Source organism: Dromiciops gliroides, chromosome 2, assembly GCF_019393635.1.
Source record: "Dromiciops gliroides isolate mDroGli1 chromosome 2, mDroGli1.pri, whole genome shotgun sequence".
NCBI lineage: Eukaryota > Metazoa > Chordata > Mammalia > Microbiotheria > Microbiotheriidae > Dromiciops > Dromiciops gliroides.
In genome coordinates, this window is record NC_057862.1 from 232,518,671 (window position 1) to 232,537,665 (window position 18,995).

At 39.9% G+C, this 18,995-nt stretch overlaps 1 protein-coding gene across 3 annotated transcripts in view; it reads right to left on the reverse strand.

Annotated features, from left to right (window-relative positions):
• Positions 1-10,110: 10,110 nt before the first annotated feature.
• Positions 10,111-18,995, reverse strand: part of ADCK1 (aarF domain containing kinase 1) — a 162,057-nt gene continuing 153,172 nt past the window's right edge. For all 3 annotated transcript variants that reach the window (XM_043980712.1, XM_043980711.1, XM_043980713.1), the window contains 2 exons: positions 15,388-15,581; positions 10,111-11,018 (listed from right to left, as the gene is read on the reverse strand). In XM_043980712.1, coding sequence (XP_043836647.1) covers positions 10,847-11,018; positions 15,388-15,581 — 366 coding nt within the window. In that variant the 3' untranslated portion in view covers positions 10,111-10,846. The remainder of the gene's footprint in view (positions 11,019-15,387; positions 15,582-18,995) is intronic.

An 18,995-nucleotide genomic window follows, 5' to 3' on the forward strand; every position in this document is an offset into this window, starting at 1 on the left:
TCTGCCAAGTTCCATTATTTTATCACACCCCAAAAGAGAAAAAGACCTATTTGTATAAAAATATTTATAGCAGCTCTTTTTGTAGTGGCTAAGAATTGGAAATCAAAGGAATGCCAATTGATGAATTGGGGAATGGGTAAACAAGCTGTGGTATATGATTGGAATGGAATATTATTGTGCTATAAGAAACAACAAGCAGGATGATTTCAGAAAGGCCTGGAAAGACTTATATGAACTGATGTATAGCGAAGTGAGCAGAACAAGGAGAACATTGTGCACAGTGACAATAATGTTGTTTGATGAAGAACTCTGAGTGACTTAACTACTCTCAGTAATATAATGATCCAAAACAATCTCAAAAGGTTAGTGATGAAGCATACTATCCACCTCCCAAAAAAGAACTGATATTGATTGAATACAGACTGAAGAATGCTATTTTTCATTTTCTTTCATTTTTTCTTTTATTCTACTTTTCTTTTACAAAAGGACTAATATGAAAATGTTTTACATAGTGGTACAGTATAACCTATGTCTGATTGCTTACTGCCTGAAGGAGGGGGGAGGGGAAAGAGGGATAGAATTTGGAACTTGAAACTTTAAATAAAAATATTTATTATAAAAAAATTAAAATATAAGAACTACATTTTTCTGGGACTTACTTCCCTTTCTTGAAAAAAGATTAGGTCATTTAGTCTCCAATTAATTTTAATCTGTTTTCATGGCCCTCTATTAAATATATATTTTTTACATTATGGTCTAGAAGGGATGCATTTAATATTTCTGTTTTTCTGCATTTAAATATACAGTTTTTATGGCCTAACATATACTCAATTTTTGTAAAGGTGCCATTTACTGCTGAGAAAAAGGTATATTCATTTCTGTTCCCATTCAGTTCTCTCCCGATGTCAATCATATCTAGCTTATCTAAGATTCTATTCCTCTCCTTGACTTCTTTTTTATTTATTTTTTAGTTAGATTTATCTAGTTCCAAGAAGGAAAGGTCAAAATCCCCCATTATAGTTTTACTATTTTCATCTATAAAATTCATTTATCTTTTCCTTTAAAAATGTGAATGCTGTAGCATTTGGTGCATATGTGGTTAGTATTGATATTCCTTCATTATCTATGTTACCTTTTAACATAATGTAGTTTCCCTACTTATCTCTTTTAATTAAATCTATTTTTGCTTTAATTTTGTCTGAGATCATGATTGCCACTTCTGCTTTTTTTACATGAACTGAAGCATAACTAATTTTACTCTAGCACTTTGTTTTTACTCTGTCTCTTATTTTCAAATGTGTTTTTTGTAAATGACACATTGTTGGGTTCTGGGTTTTGATCCATTCTATTATCTATTTCCATTTAAGTTATAATTACCAGTTATGTATTTACCCCCATCCTATTTTTCCTCACTGTTTATCCTTCTCTCTCTTTTTACTCTATTCCTCCTCAGAAATCTAATTTACTTCTGACCACTGCCTCCTTAATCCACACACCCTTTTAAATGTCTCTCCCTTATCTTATCCACTTGCCCTATTTCTCTGTAAGTTAAGAAAACTTTTATACTTTATTAAATGTATATGTCATTCCTTCTTTAACCCAGTTCCATGAGAGTAAGGTTCCCACACTATTTGCCCTCTACTCTATATTCCCCTCCATTGTAACAATTTTCCATTCATATCTCTTTTGTATGAGATAATTTGTTCCACTTTACCTCTCCCTATCTATTTTTTAAGATAATAATCCTGAAATAATTCATTTTTTGCATCAAAATCAATAACTATACTCAATTCAACCCCAATCCTTAAATCTGTGTATACTCTTTTGAACTACCCTAATAATGATAGCATTCTTGAGTTACAAATATCATTTTCTCATATAAAAAGTAAACAGTTTAACCTTATTAAATCCCTTATAATTAGTCTTTTTGTTTGCTTTTGCAGGGCAATGAGGGTTAAGTGACTTGCCCAGGGTCACACAGCTAGTTAAGTGTCAAGTGTCTGAGGCCGGATTTGAACCTAGGTCCTCCTGAATCCAAGGCCAGTGCTTTATCCACTGTACCACTTAGCTGCCCCCTTATAATTAGTCTTTAAGATTTACCTTCTTCTGTTTCTCCTGATTCTTGTAAGTCAAATTTTCCATTCAGTTCTGGTGTCTTCCTCAAGAATAGCTAAAAGTCCTTTAATTCAGTAAATCTTCATTTTTTCCATATAAGATTACATTCAGCTTTGCTGGATAGGTTATTCTTGGTTGCAAACCCAGCTCCTTTGCTCTTTGGAATACTGTATTCCACACCCTTCAATCTTTTAATGTAGAAACTGCTAGGTCTTGTGTTATTCTGATTGTAGCTACACAATATTTACATAGTTTCTTCCCAGTTACTTGTAATATTTGCTCCTTGACCTAAGAGCTTTGAAACTTAGTCATAATATTCATGTGAGTTTTCATTTTGGGATCTCTTTCAGGTTGTGATTGGTGGATTTAAAAAAATTTTTTTTACCCTCTAGTTCTAGAACTTCAGAGCAATTTTCCTTAATAATTTCTTGAAGTACAAAGTCTAGACTATTTTTTTTATTATAACTTTCAGGTAGTCTAACAATTCTTATATGAACTCTCCTCAATGTGTTTTTCAGGTCCAGTTGTTTTTTTAATAAGTGGTTTCATATTCTCTTCTATTTTTTCATCTTTTGACTTTGTTTTATTATTTCTTGAGGTCTTATGAAGTCATTAGCTTCCCCTTGCCCAATTTTAAACTTTAGGCAGTTATTTTCTTTGGTCAGTGTTTGGATATCTTTTTCCAACTGATTGACTTTCTTTTCATAATTTTCTTGCTTTTTTATATTACTCATTTATTTTTTTCATTTTTTCCTCAACCTCTCTTATTTGATATTTAAAACTCTTCCTTGGCTCTTCCAAGAACTCTTTTTGGGCTTTCATATTCTTGGGCCTTCACAATTTCACATTTTTCTTTGAAGCCTTACAGGAAGCTGTTTTCTTTTTCCAAGTTTGAACCCTCATCTTCTCTGTCACCACAGTAGTTATCTATGATCAGTTTCTTTATATGTTTTTTTAACTCACTTTTTATTATTAATTTTTTTTTTAGTGAGGCAATTGGGGTTATGTGACTTGCCCAAGGTCACACAGCTAGTAAGTGTTAAGTGTCTGAGGCTGGATTTGAACTCAGGTACTCCTGAATCCAGGGCTGGTACTCTATCCACTGAGCCACCTAGCTGCCTCTGCCCCTTTTTAACTCACTTTTAAGGGCCTATTTCTTGTCTCTTAACTTTATGTTAGTCAGGCTCTGCTCCTGGCATGTGGCGCATAATGTTTCAGGCTTTTAGTTTTTTATGTTATTTTCTGACCTTTACCTGGAGTCCTTTGACTTCTTGGTTCTTCTAATGTTCTATAATCCAAGGCCAGGTGTGGTCACTGTTCCTCCAATTCACACTTTGGTCTATAAGTAAGTAACCTCTATGCTCCTGAGCCATGACCAGGTCTCCACCTTAATATTGCTACCACAGAAAACCTTGCTCCCTGTGGTCCCTCAGACAACTGTAAGCATCATCTTACCCCTCAGCCTTGGAACTGAAATGAGGGACTTTGCTTTCCTGCCAGTGACCAACCCAACTCCCCACCCACCCACCCAACCACACTCACTGATATGTGCCCACTTCTCCTTGCTTATAGCCATAGCCTGGGACCATGTTTGTTCAGCACACCTCAGCTCCAAGTCCATTGTCAGTGGAGGGGATCCCTGATCAGCTGCACAACCCCCACACTTTCTGTGGGACAAAATCTGCCAAAGCTAAGCCAGTCACCTATACAGCTGCCCCCAGGGCTTAATATTCATTGACTGCAGAATCTGCCCAGTGGTAACTGCACTTCACTCAGGCCAGACCACCACCCTGAAAATCAGAGCTTTCCTAATGTGCTTCCAAGTTGTCTTAGGCTGGACAACTGATTTAATTATTTCTGCTGCTCTAAAATTTACTTTGAGGCATATTTTTAGTTATTTGTGGAGGAATTTGTGAGAGCCAGGTACTTTCCTGACTTACTCAACTATCACCCCACAATTCCTTCTAATGCATTTTTCATGTATTAAAGTTATCTGTATTTGTCTTATTCCCCTTCTAGACTAAGGTCTAGGAACCTTTTCATGTCTAAACCATTTCATGAGCATAGGAACCATTTTATGTCTAAACTTTGTATAGTCTTCTGTACTTAGCAGCATCCTGAATATATAGAATAAGTACTTGATAAATATTTATTAAATGGCATTGAAGTACTACCTTTCCTGATTCTGAACTCTCTCTCTGTCTCTCTAAATTCCTATAGCTCTTTAAAATTTTTTAATTAATTAAACTAATCTTATTTTCAGATCCACATTCCCTCGCTCAAACTTCTCTTTAGTCCTCCTTCCCATCCCTCCCTACCTTCTCATTAAGAAAGCAAGAAAGGGGCAGCTGGGTGGTGCAGTGGATAGAGCACTGGCCCTGGAGTCAGGACAACCTGAGTTCAAATCTGGCCTCAGACACTTGACATTTACTAGCTGTGTGGCCCTGGGCAAGTCACTTAACCCCAGTTGCCTCACCAAAAACAAACGAACAAAAAAAAACCCCAAAATAAACAAAAACAACAACAAAAAAAGAAAGCAAGAAAAACAAAGTCCTCATTACAAATCTGTATAACCATGCAAACTAAATACCCCCATTGGTTATGTCCCCAAAACATGTCTCAAAATGCACTGAGTCCATCACCTCTCTATAGAAAGGTGGGAAGCATGTTTTTATTTTTAGTCCTCGAGAAGTGTAGTTGGTTTCATTGTGTTGATCAAAGTTATTTATCTTTACAATATTGTTGTTATTGCATAAATTGTCCTCCCAATTCTACTCACTTCACTTTGCATCAATTCGTTTATGTTTTCTAATGTTTCTCTGAAAGTATCCCCTTCGACAAACTGTGTTATATGACTGTAATGGAACATTATTATGCTATAAGAAATAATAAGCAGGATGATTTCAGAAAAACCTGGAAAGACTTACATGAATTTATATGTGGTGAAGTGAACAGAACAAAGAGAACATTGTACACAGTAATAGCAATATTGCTCGATGAAGAACTGTGAATGACTTAGCTATTCTCAGCAGTACAATGATCCAAGACAGTTCCAAAGGATTAATGATGAAGCATACTATCTACCTCCAGAGAAAGAACTGATATTGACTGAATACAGACTGAAGCATGCTATTTTTCACTTTCTTTCTTTCAAGTTTTTCTTTTATTCAAATTTTCTTATACAAAATGACTAATATGAAAATTGCACATATATAATCTATCTGATTGCTCACTGCTTCAGGGAAAGGGGAGAAAGGGAGGGAGGGATAAAATTTGGAACTCAAAACATTAAATCAAAATGTATACTAAAAAAAAGTAATCCCTTCATCATTTCTTATCGGACAATAGTCATGTACTGTAACTTGTTCAGCCATTCCCTAATTGATTGGCAACTCCCTCAGTTTCAAATTCCGTGCCACCTGGTATAATTTTTTTTTTAAACATAGGTCCTTTTCATCTTTCTTTGATCTCTTTTTGGGGGTATTGTACTAGTAGTGGAATTGCTGGGTCAAATATCTTTTTGAGAATTGTTCCAAATTACTTTCCAGAGTGGCTAGACCAGGTCACAACTCTGCCAATAGTGCATGAATGTACCTATTTTCTCACAGTCCCTCCAGTATTTGTCATTTTTCATTTGTGTCATCTTTGCTAATATAATGGGTGAGAAGTAGAACCTCTGAGTTGTTTTAATTTGTATTTCTCTAATTATTAGTGATTGAAGTCCCATAGCCCATTTATTGGCTGCATCACACAACTTCATATTTAATCGACCCAAATGTGGCATTAGAAGAAAACAGAATCAAAATTCCAAAAGCTTGTTCAATTTGTTCATGGAAAGGTGCAGAGTGGATGTGCAGAAAAGGCATTAGATTAAGAGTCAGAAAATACAAGTTAAGGTTTCACCTTTGCTGCCTAATAATTGTGTGAACCTAAAGCAAGTGACTTTGCCTTTCTAGTCTCAGTTTTCGAATCTGAAAAATGAAGAGGCTATGCTAGATTATTTCTAAGGTCTCTTCCAGTTCTTGGATAGCTAAGGAGAGGTTGTATGGTATAGTGGACAGAGAACTAGACTCAAAGCCAAGGAGGCCTAGATTTTCAGAGAACAGTGGCTTTGCAGCTAGAGGGCCTAGGCCCACCTCACATGCTTACTAACTAGACTTACTTTACCTTGGAGAAATCACTGTATCTTCCAGGTCTCGGTTTCCTCATCTACAAAATGCATAGGGGGAAGGTTAGGGTAGATAGCCTCTGAGGTCTCTCTTCATTCTAAATCTACAATTCCAAGAACCAACCTTTTTTTAAAAAATTTTTTAGTGAGGAAGTTGGGGTTAAGTGACTTGCCCAGGGTCACACAGCTAGTAAGTGTTAAGTGTCTGAGGCCAGATTTGAACTCAGGTACTCCTGACTCCAGGGCCAGGGCTCTATCCACTGCACCACCTAGCTGCCCCTAGAACCAACCTTTTTAAGATCAAGAAGGAGTTCTATTTCCCAGGCCAACATCCCAACTGTCATCAGGGAACATCCTATTCTTGGACTGTCAACCCACACTTTTTACTGAAGCTAAATTCACTAAAGTCTCTGTGTTTTAAGGGAGGGGAAAGGCCTCAGAAAGTCAGCCTCCGCTGCTTTCCTGATAGATATTATCATTGCTTCAGGCAAAAAGTGACTGCAATTTATAAAAAGGCACTAAGCTCAATCATCTGTCAAACCTTATGGCTTCTTCTATAGGACTGAGAGGGGAATCAGGGAGGGGCTCGGGCTGTGGAAGTGAGTCTGATGCCATTTCAGAATCACAGCAGGTAGCACTAGGGCAAATTCTCCTCTCTGGTCCTCTGGGCTCCACAAACCATTCCACCCTGAGGCTAAGCCTGGGGAACAACAGCCAGAAACCTCTTTTTCTAATAAAATTCACTCCCATCAACTCACAGGGGGACAGGACAAAAACATCAGAGAAGCTTTGTTAGCACTTTACACCCAATGAACTGATCATGTTGTTATTGTTGTTAATATTATTATTTTTGCAGGGCAATGAGGGTTAAGTGACTTGCCCAGGGTCACATAGCTAGTGATTGTGTTATTATTGAGGATTACTACTATCATCATATGGCATCCCAGCCCCCAATAAAGACAGCCCCTCCTTCCCATAGCAGTGTTTTGCCCACAGAAGGCTTGATAAGAACCTCTTCCTGACCCTTGCTTAATGTTAGTGCCTTTCCTATGTGATTATCTCCATTTTACCCTACATATATTTTGTTTGTACACAGCTGCTTGCACATTATCTTGAGCCACCCCTACCCTCCACTCCCATTAGACTGTGAGCTCCTTGAAGGCAGGGACTGTTTTTTGCCTTTCTTTGTAACCTAAGCACTTTGCACAGTGCCTGGCACATAGGAAGGACTTAATAAATACTTATTGATTTGACTTGATTTCAGGGACTTTGTGAGGATTTGTTGCATTGAATTGGTGTCCCACTTCCCCCTCAAATCCCAGGGAGTAGAATGGGATCTAGTCAGTTCTTTTCAGGTTAACTCCTCTGCCCCCCATCTCCCTACCCCCTGAATCTTCATCCCCTAGATACTATTTTCTTTACAGCAGGGCTTTTAATATCCAACTCAGTTATAAAGATTGGCCAAAGGAACAAGCATTAAATAAACACTGTAGCTTTTTGGCATACCAGACCCACTGGCAACCTTTAAAATCTTCTCATTTCAGGATAACAGTCAGTTAATCCCTAAGCAGAAAGAAAAAATAGGCAACTTTTTTGTTGTTGTTGTTGGACAGGACTCTGGATTGCATCAACATAGGTAGCTCCAGATGAGGAATTCCTACCAATGCAGATAAAGAACCTTCTTTTGAAACTCATCATAGTCTTAGAAAATTGCCTGGGGGCAGTGGGAAGTTAAGTGACTTACCTAGAATTACACAGTCAATATGTTTCAGTCTGGACCCAAACTTAGATATTCCTGACTCTGAAGCTAGCTCTCTAACTTGTAAACCGCATTGCCTCTAAGGAAGCGACATGGACTAATAATATTCAAAACTCCCAGAGACCATGGAGGCTATCAAAATTTAAAATGTTATAAGCATTCTTATGTTTAAAGACAGGCTTTTTTTCAAGAGTTTTTCCAAGAAGCTAAGAGGGAATAGTTCTTGATCACTGAAATGATTGCCCATCGTAAATAAAGTTGCAGTGTGGCAGAGGGAAAAGAACCTCAACTCCAATTGAGTAAGTTACCTGCCCTCTGAGAGACTCAGTATATTCCTTTGTAACATGAAAGGGTAGGAATTTTACCCATCTCTCTTTTGGTCTATCAAGTTCCTCCAAACCTCAACTCAAATGTCACTAGACTAAATGGATTAGATGATAAAGTTCCTTTCATCTAAGAGGTGGAGTCTAAATCCTTTGGGAATAATTCCAAATTATTTTCCAGAATGGTAGAATCAGTTCACAACTCTACCAACAATACATTTGTGTCCCTATTTTTCCATTTGAGCTTACTTCTTCCTGACTCCAGGGCCAGCACTCTATTCACTGTGTCACCTAGCTGCCTCTAGAAAGCAGATCTAAAATCTATTAGGATTGTTTCTCATGCAATGGCCTATCGTTGTTAATCTGTACTTTGTATCAAGGTCATAGGTCTTATTTCTGGAACTACCCATTTTATCTTTTGAATTAAGTTCTTGTTTTTGTTTTTTCTTATCCCTGTTTTTCTTCTTACTCCAATGTGGTATTGTAGAAAGAATGCCAGATTTGGAGTCAGAAGACCCTGGTTCAAATTCTGACAATGATCCTTTTTTTCTTTTTTGGGGGGAAAAAACATTTTTATTTAAAGTTTTGAGTTCCAAATTTTATCCATTTCCCCTCCCTCCTCTCCCCTCCTTTCTGAAGTAGTAAGCAGATATAGGTTGTACCACCTAGCTGCCTGTTAACTAGATACCATTGTGTATGTTAATAACCCTTGGCAAGAATTCTACTAGTTACCCATACCAGTTATACATGTGCAATTATATAAAACATTACCATATTGGTCCTTTTGTATCAGAAAACTCAAAGAAAAAAATGAAAGAAATAAAGTGAAAAATAGCAAACGGCAGTCTGTGTTCAATCAATAACAATGACCCATTCTTTAGTTTTTTTGCAGGGCAATGAGGGTTAAGTGACTTGTCCAGGGTCACACAGCTAGTAAGTTTCAAGTGTCTAAGGTCAGATTTGAACTCAGGTCCTCTTGAATCCAAGGCCTGGAGCTTTATCCACTGCACCACCTAGATGCCCCCCTACAATGATCCATTCACAACACAAGTTCCATTAACTAAGACCAGGCTTGGCCTAAACCACCGAAAGGCAGTAGGCTCTAGTAAATAGTGCTGGATTAGAAATCAGGAAAATCTGGGTTCAAATCCCACATCAGACATTTATTAGCTGTATAGCCCTGGGCAAATAATCAACCAGTTGACAAGCATTTATTAAATGCTTACTAGGTGCGAGTCTTAACCTACCTGAAAGCTCATTTTCCTCATAAGTTAAAATGAGGCAGTTGGAATCCCTAACCTCCAAGATTGCTTCCACGTCTAAAGTTATGATGCTGTGATTCATCTCAGCCACCCTAAAAAAGGCACTGGTATGGGTAACTAGTAGAATTCTTGCCAAGGGTTATTAACATACATGATGGTATCTAGTTAACAGGCAGTTAGGTGGCACAGTAGATAGAGTGATAGGCCTAGAGTTAGGAAGACTCATCTTCCTGAGTTCAAATCTGGTCTCAAACACTTCCTAGTTGTGTGACCCCAGGCAAGTCACTTAACCCTGTTTGCCTCAGTTTCTCATCTGTAAAAATGATCCAAAGGAGAAAATGGCAAACAACTCGAGTATCTTTGCCAAGAAAACCCTAAAATGGGGTCACAGAGTCAGACACGATTGAAATAACCGAACAACGTAATATCTAATTAGAGAGGGCATCAAAAGAAGATACATCAGGAAGTTGTATAACACTGGAGTTTTTATTGACACATTTACTGTGATAGGAAACAACAGAGGTTACCTAGACAGGGCTTACAGTACAAATGGAGTGTCTTCTTAACTTGGAGAATCCCTCGTCCTAATTTCCTACACCTTATGGTATGGAATGTTGGGAGGAGAGAAATGTCTTCTTTCTTTCCGTCACCATTCTGAGACAAGGGGGCACCATAGGTTAAAAAGCTCTGGCTCATCCATCCTGATCCCCTTTGTGGAGTCAAACTGTGCTTCAGTGATGGGAGAAACATCCATCCAGCAGTGAGGACACCAGGGGCTGAGTTATATAGTTTGCCATATAAGAGGCTAGTGGAATTCTACCCCTGAGGTTCCATTTTTGGGGAAAGGCAGTGGATTGTGGGGAGCTGTGGTACTCAATTCAACAGTACCCTGCTTTTGAGGAGAGGGAAGTTAAACTGCTGGTGTTTTTTCCCTACCCACATTTTCCTTTCCTTGCCCCGAGAGTCAAGATGAAGGGGTTGGGAGAGGTATTCCACCATTTTAGGAGATAGCTGGTGGATTCTGTGACCAGTGTTACATACATGGCGACAAGGCTGATAGAGGGGTAGGCGAATGTATCCTGGAGTACAACCACAGAGAAGATAATGATCCTGGGGATCCCTCTCCCACATCATTGGAGAGCAGAATCAGAGTAGAGTCCCCTTCCTGCCTACTCAATCCAACATCACTGTAGGGTAAGGTTGCCCCTCAGTCTGCCCCTCAGTGTGGAGTAGGAGACAGCCAGCAGAGAAGGGCAAAGACCAAGTTTCCAAGCCAGGACCCCCGCACACGCAGGAAGAGTTCATGCAGGTTGATCTGCCACAGGCTGAATGACTCCTCAAGAGATATCTGGGTCCTCTTGAGTAAGGAGCAAGTCTTCTTCTTCTTGTGCCTAGGGGAAGAGAAGAAAGTAGAGGGTAAGACAAATGGAAGACGGCCTCGTTGGCCACTGTCAAGCTGCCTGCCACGATTTAGCTTCCCAATTATCAGTGTCTAGTGGACATTCAGTATCATGATGGTCTTTTCAAACTAGGCTGCTGGAGCAACTCTATTTTTTTTTCCCCTCGGGTATAACTTTCCGGCAAGGCAGAAGTACTCCCCTGTGACCTTTAATAAATATAATAAACTCACTTACACAAAGATTCCCACAAATTCAGCCATCAATAGGATCAATACACATTGATCCCTAGCTGTCCCACCTGTCATATCCACAGGAGATTATAACTTAGGTTTGTTTAGGATATCCTTGAGGTACTTCAAGGGAATTGGGGGTTTCAGATCCATTGTCTTCTGGATTCCTAGAAAGGCATTTTGGTTTATTTTAAGGAAGAACCTCCTAACAATTATAGCTATCCAAACATGAACTGGACTGCTTCAGGAGGTAGTGAGTTCCCTGTCACTGGAGGTCTTCAAGTTGAGGCTAATGATCACTTGCCAGGGGCAGGTGGAGGGGATTGATGCTTTGAATAGGGGTGAGATTTTCAGATCATTCAAAGGTAATTCACATGAATTTGTATTCAAAGGGTTATTTTGCTGGATCTTAGTTCTTTGAAATCTGGTATTTAACTTGTGGCCATTCTCAGTTAAATTGGCTGAACTCTCTGTTCCTCACTCTGGATAAATACGAGTCTTAGTCTTGTCCAGGGGATATTTCTCAGCTAGGGATTTATCCTTATGATCTATCAGGGTTTTAATGTTTAAAAAAATTAAAGGTTCTAGATCCCTCTTCCTTTTGTCACCCTGCAGCAGTATACAAACATTCTCCCTTTCAAAGAATTTTGACCTTCCTCAGAGATTCATTTAGTCTGACCTGGGTTAAAAATGAACTAGTTTAGGGGGCAGCCAGGTGGTACAGTAGATAAAGCACCAGCCCTGGATTCAAGAGGACCTGAGTTCAAATCCGGCCTCAGACTCTTGACACTTACCAGCTGTGTGACCCTGGGCAAGTCACTTAATCTCCATTGCCCCACATTAAAAAAATAATTAACTAGTTTAAGTAATCTAACCTAGTTTTAAAAAAGTAAAGGTCCTAGAGCCCCCTTTCTTTTGTTACCCAGCAGTATAAGAACATTCTTCCTTTCTTTTTTTACTTTTCTTTTTTGTAGTTTTATTTTATTTTCTAATCACACATCAAGATTGTTTTCAGCTTTCATTTTTGTAAGATTTTGAGTTCTAAATTTTTTCCCCAAGATGGCAAGTATACACACATATCTGCATCTATATCTACATTTACATATTTATATCTCCATCTCCATCTCTATATCTATACACAATTAGAACATTCTCCCTTTCAAAAAGCTTTGGAACTAGAAGGGTACCTTCCTCTGAGATCCCCTATTTTAATCTCATTTAATCTAAATTAGTTAGTTAAAAAACTGATTTTTAAAAAACTAGGTTAGACTAGTTAGTTCCTAACTAGTCTGGGCTACTAGGTGGCACAGTGGATAAAGCACTGGCCTTGGATTCAGGAGGACCTGAGTTCAAATCCAGCCTTAGACACTTGATACTTACTAGCTATGTGACCCTGGGCAAGTCACTTAATCCTCATTATCCCGCAAAAAACAAACAAAAAAAAAACCCAGAAGAAGAAAAGAAAAACTAACTAGTCTAACTAACTAGTCTAACCTAGTTTTTAAAAATTAAAGAACTAGATTCCCCCCTTCTTTTGCCATCCAACAGTACAAGACCATTCTCCCTTTCAAAGAATCTTCAGAAGTAGAAGGGGCCTTCCTCAGAGATCTCCTAGTCTAACCTCTACCTAATGCATAAATCCCATCTATATGCTTCACAGCAAATGATCATCAGCTTCCACTTGAATATTTCCAGTGACTGGGAACTCACTACCTTATGAGGTAGCCCAATGCATTTCTGGACAGCTGTAATTGTTAGGAGTTTCCTCCTATCTTGCCTTTCTAGGAATCTAGAAGACAATGGGTCTGAAACCCCAAGAATTCTGATGAGTTCAAATTTATGAGATCACAAATTTAGAGCCGGGAGGGATCTTGGAGGCAGATGAGGAAGCTGAGATACAGAGAAGATAAGCGACTTGACCAAGCCAGTATCTGAGGAAGGCTTTGAATTCAGGCCTTCTTGATTCCAAGTCTAGAGCTCTATCCACTGTGCCAGCTCTGTTCATAGAAGGTTTTTCCATCCTACAATAATCTACAATCTCTCTCCCATTAGAATGTGGGCTCCTTCATGTTAACCACCTGTTGACACAGAGGGGATAGACTCAAAAATGAAAATTAAGGCATGCATTTTTAGATACGATCACTACAAGAATTTGCTTTAACTATGCATATCTGTCATGAGAGCGTCTTTTTTTTTTGTACAAGTGGAAAGGAAAGGAAAAGAATATAAAAATAATAAAGTTTAAAAAAAAGAATATAAATTCTTTGTGAGCTGAGCCTGTGTCTTTGCTTTTCTTTGGTATTCTCAGTGCTTAGCACAGTACATGGCATACACTAGATGCTTAGTAAATGTTTATTGACTAGGGGTAGCTAGGGGGCACAGTGGATAGAGCACCGGCCCTGGATTCAGGAGGACCTGAGTTCAAATCTGACCTCAGACACTTAACACTTACTGGCTGTGTGACCCTGAGCAAGTCACTTAACCCTAATTGCCTCACCAAAAAAAAAATGTTTATTGACTGACTGACCAACCAAAAAGTCAGGATCATAATGCCCCGCTCAGGTAATACTCATATTAGGGGGAGTTTTAACTTTAAGGATCAAAGTGATCACAGAATAATAAAGTCTCTTATTCCCCACCTCTGTGCCCCACCCCCATACACACATCTGTGCTATTTACAAGTTTTCCAATGGCCTTCACACCCTCACACCCTCTGGTCTTCATGACCTTCATGACCTCCTGTCAAGGCTACCAGCATTTCCCCAGTCACCCAGACTTCACACTCTCTCTCACTTTCTACATCCAAGCAGTTGCAAGTCCTTTTGCTTCTACCTTTGTAACATCTTTCGTATACGTCCCTTTCTTGGCCTCAATACCTCATGTCTGAACTCTGGAAACAGCTTTCTGGTGAGCCACCCAGCCTCATTTCTCCCCACTTGTCTGTCCTCTATTCAGTTGTCAAACTGAACTTCCTAAAGCACAGGCCTGACCCTGACCCTTGGCCTCGCCACCCCCCCCACCCCCCCCCCACCAATTCAATATATCCCATTACCTCCAGGATCAAATATTATATTCTCTGTTTGGCTATTAAAGCCCTACATAAACTTGCCCCTTCCTACCTTTCCAGCTTTTTTATACCCTTATACTCTTCCATGGCATTCAGTGACAGTGGTATCTTTGCCACGTGATATTCCATGTCCTGACTCCAGGAATTGTCACTGCCTGTCCCCCATGCCTAGAATTCTCTCCTTCCTCAACTCCATCTCCTAGTTTCATGGTTTGTTTTAGGTCCTAGCTAAAATTCCACCTTCTGGAAAAAGTCTTTCCCAATCCCCCTTCATGCTAATGCTTTCCCTCAAAGACTATCTCCAATTTATTCCTGTATATCTCATTTGCATATAGTTTTTTCATGTCATCTCCCCCATTAGCCTGTGAGTTCCTCCAGAGGGAGCAAGGACTGTTTCCCCAGCACTTGGCACAGTTCCTGGGGCATAGTAGGTGCTTAATAAATACTTGTCTACTTGACTTGAAAAGGATTCATCTTGTTTCTCTTGGTCCTGAAGGACAGAACTAGGAGCAATGAGTAGAAATTCACTTTTAGGCTAGATGTAAGAGGGAATAAAATGTTTAACAATGAGAGCTATCCCAGAGTGGAAAGGGAGATGGGGTTTTCCATCCCTCTGAATGATCACTTACTGAATCTACATGGCACTGAGGTTAATTCCAAGTCTGAAATTCTCTGATTCCCCTCTTCCCTGCCCTTCTTTCTGAGTTTTGGAAGTTGAGAACAAAGAAAAAGTGAGATGTGTTAAAAAAAAAAAAGAAAACCCTCTCTGCCCAATGTAGTATTAAAACCCTTGAGGTGGGGCAGCTAGGTGGCGCAGTGGATAGAGCACCGGCCCTGGAGTCAGGAGTACCTGAGTTCAAATCCGGCCTCAAACACTTAACACTTACTAGCTGTGTGATCCTGGGCAAGTCACTTAACCCCAATTGCCTCACTAAAAAAACCCAAAAAAACCCTCAAGGGGAGTCTTGTTAGTGAAGTGGCCCAGACTCTGGAGATGACATGGGTAGCTAAGGCTTATCTTGAATAAGAATGGAGAAGGATCCCTGGGAGCCCAGAGACTCACGCAGCAAGGGCTCTGGTACAGCATCGAGACATGTTGAGGAAGGAGCTGGCACTGGCCCGGGTAGACAGGGCTGTCTCGATGCCCCGGAGCAGGTCATTAGTCTTAAGGATGAGTAACATCTGCCGGGGCACCTTGTTGAGGAGCTGACTGATTTGTGGGAGGTAGGTAGCAGCATTGTTTCGAATCTCCACGTCCTGAGGAAGGAAAACAGAAAATCAGAATACATGGTGCAAATGTCATCTCTGTCACTCACTAGCTGTGCGACCTGGAGCTAATCACTAATCTCTGGGTCTCATCTTCTTCATCTGCACAATGGGTATGATGATAATTATTTTACCTCCTTCACAGGGATATGTATATTACCTACTGCACATAGGACAGATGAGGAAACAGGCATACAGAGCTCAAGTGACTTGTGAATCAGCTAGACTTTGAAGTGGAGAGAGCACTGGATCTGAAGACAGGAAGACCCGAATTCAAATTCAGCCTCGGACCCTTACTAGCTGTGTTATCCTGGGGGAATGGAGGGAATAACTGTTTATATGGTGCTTACATTGTGCCAGGCACTGTGCCAAGCTCTTTACAAATATTATCTTATTTGATACTTAAAGCAATCCTGGGAGGTAGGTGCTATCATTGTTCCCATTCCATAGGTGAGGAAACTGAGGTAAACAGCAGTTAAGTGACTTGCCCAGGGTCACACAGCTCATAAGTGTCTGGAGCTGGATTTGAACTGAGGTCCTTCCTGTCTCCAGATCCAGTGCTCTTTCCACTTAAAAAAATCTAGCTTGGGGCAGCTAGGTGGCACAGTGGATAGAGCACCGGCCCTGGAGTCAGGAGTACCTGAGTTCAAATCCAGCCTCAGACACTTAACACTTACTAGCTGTGTGACCCTGGACAAGTCACTTAACCCCAATTGCCTCACTTAAAAAAAAATCTAGCTGCCTCAGTTTCCTCATCTGTTGAATGTAAATAATAAAAGCAATCCCTCCCAGGGTTGTTTTGAGGAAAAAATATGACATAATATTTGCAAACTTTACAGTATTCTAGGCATGGTATTATTATTATCAATGTTGTTAAAGCAATTTCCAAACCTTAATATGTTATACAAATATAAGCTTTTTTTTTCAAATATAAGCTTTAATAATAAAAATTGTGATTGGTCAAGCAAGAGGCCCCAACTATGTCTTGTGTGGCACAGTGCAGAGTGTTGTCTTTGGAGTCAAAGGACCTGGGTTTGAATCCTGCCTCTGTCATTTACAGCCTATGTGACCTTGGGCAAGTCATGGAACCTCTACAGGTCTCAAGTTTCCCTTGCCTGGAAAACGAGGGGGTTGGATCCCTTCCAATTCTAAGTCTATGAGCCTATTTTCTAAAAGTCCAGCAATTAGGGAACAATTAGGGATATGAGTCTTCATTGTTTAGCCAGAGTTCCTAGATGCTAGAATAAGTTTCCCTAGGAGTGACCTGTTCACAGAACAGGCTTAGTACTACCAGACCGGGAGCCCTTGATGACTGAAGTCCTATGCCAGGGGCTTGGACCAGATGTCTGACATCCTTACATACTCGGAGAAAGCAAACTGAGCTAGATAACCTGAAAGAGCTTCAGCCTTCACATTGCCCCAAAGTCCCACTTTAATCAATCAACAAACATTTCTTAAGTGCTTACTGTGTGTCAGTCACATAGTTGGGGATACACATACAAAGAATGAAACCACACCTACTGACAAGTAGCTTACAATTCAATGGAGGGGACACAAAACAAGTACAAATAGAACTATCAATTTAAAGAGAAGTAACACAAAGGTGTTAACTGTAAGGTGCTTGTTGTTCTTGAAGATTATGTAAATATGGAATATGAACTACAAGGGAGTTTGGGAGGGAAGGAAGGCACTGGCATTTTGGGGAGATCAGGAAAGGTTTCAGGTACAAGGCCATACTTCAGCTGTGTCTTGAAGGAAGAGAGACTCTAGAATGTGGAGTTAGGGAGGGAGGGAATTCCAGGCTTCGGCACAGAGGGAGATTTTGTGAGGGACAAAGAAGGTCAGGTGGGCTCCAAGAGTACAGGAAGGAAAGTCACTTTCAATGAGGTTGGAAGATAGTTTAGGGCCAGGTTGTGAAAGGCATTAAAAGCTAAAGAGAAGACTTTATATTTGATCCCAGAGGTAACAGGGAGTCACTGAGCTGACTGAATAGGGGAATCAGAGATAGAGGCGCACTTAAGGAAAAACATTTTGGCAGCAGTGTGGAAGATGGACTGGAATGGGGAGAGAAGTGAGGCAAGGAGACTAATTAGGAGGCTGTTTTAATAACCTAAGTGAGAGATGATGAGAGACTGAACTAAGGTGGTAGCTGAATGACTAGAGAGAGAAGTGTGGTCCAATATCAGAGATATTCATGGAGGTAGAAAGAGCAAGATTTGGCAACTGATTGGAAAAGGGGTGAGTGGGTGAGGTGAGGGATAGTGAAGAGTCTAGGATAATGCTGAGTTTATGAAGCTGTCAGACTGCAAGAATAATGGTGCCTTTAAAAGAAAGATGGAGGCTAGGAATAAGGGAGGTTTGGGGGTGGGGGAAGCACAGCATCGAGCTTCTGGACCATACTAAATGGGGTAAGCAAGATCTCTTCTCAGCCTTCTTGTAAAGAGTCATAACCATGTGATGCTGGGGAAATCATGTAACTTTTCTTTGCCTCTGTTTCCCCGTCTGTAGGACTACTACATCGGATAGATATAGTAGGTGCTTAACAACAGCAACAACAGCTAGCATTTATACAGCAAGAGAAGCCTTGCCAAGCACTTTACAAGTATTATTTCATTTGATCCTCACAGCGACCTTGGGAGCTAGGAGCTATTATTATCCCCAGATAATTCAGATGAGGAAACTGAAGCAGACATAAGTTAAATGACTTGCCCAATGTATTATATAACTGGTAAATGTCTAAGTCAGGATTTGAACTCAGGTCTTCCAGACTCCAGGTCCAATGCTGTTACCCACCTACCTGCATCAGGATTTTTAAAAAAATTATTATTTATTGCTTGATTAAAATGAGGGAATGGGGCTAACACTGTCCCATGCATTTTGAGAGGATCACAACGTGTAAATCACACAAAAAAGGCAGAGCATTAATCTATTTAGTAGTGATTTTGTTTATTTATTCATTCAATCAACCAATATCTAATGAGTGCCTAAAATGAACAATATTTATTCAGAAGGCTTCTACCCCACCCCTACTTCTCAGGCCATGCTTCTTAAACTGGATAACAGTCATTGGCCCTTTAAGAAACATGTGCGTGCTGTTAATGCCTGAGCGGCTCCATGATTTGAAATCTCCTCCAGGCAGCTGCTATCAGACTGGAACATCTCAGCACAAAGCCAGACACCAAAAAGAGCGTGCCTGCTTGCTTGCTCTTCCTTCCTTCCTTCCTTTCTCTCTTTTTCTCTCTCTCTCTTTCTTTCTTTCTTTGTTCCTTCCTTCATTTCTCTTTCTTTCTTTCTTTCTTTCTTTCTTTCTTTCTTTCTTTCTTTCTTTCTTTCTTTCTTTCTTTCTTTCTTTCTTTCTTTCTTTCTCTCTCTCTCTCTCTCTCTCTCCTCTTTTTTCCTTTCTCT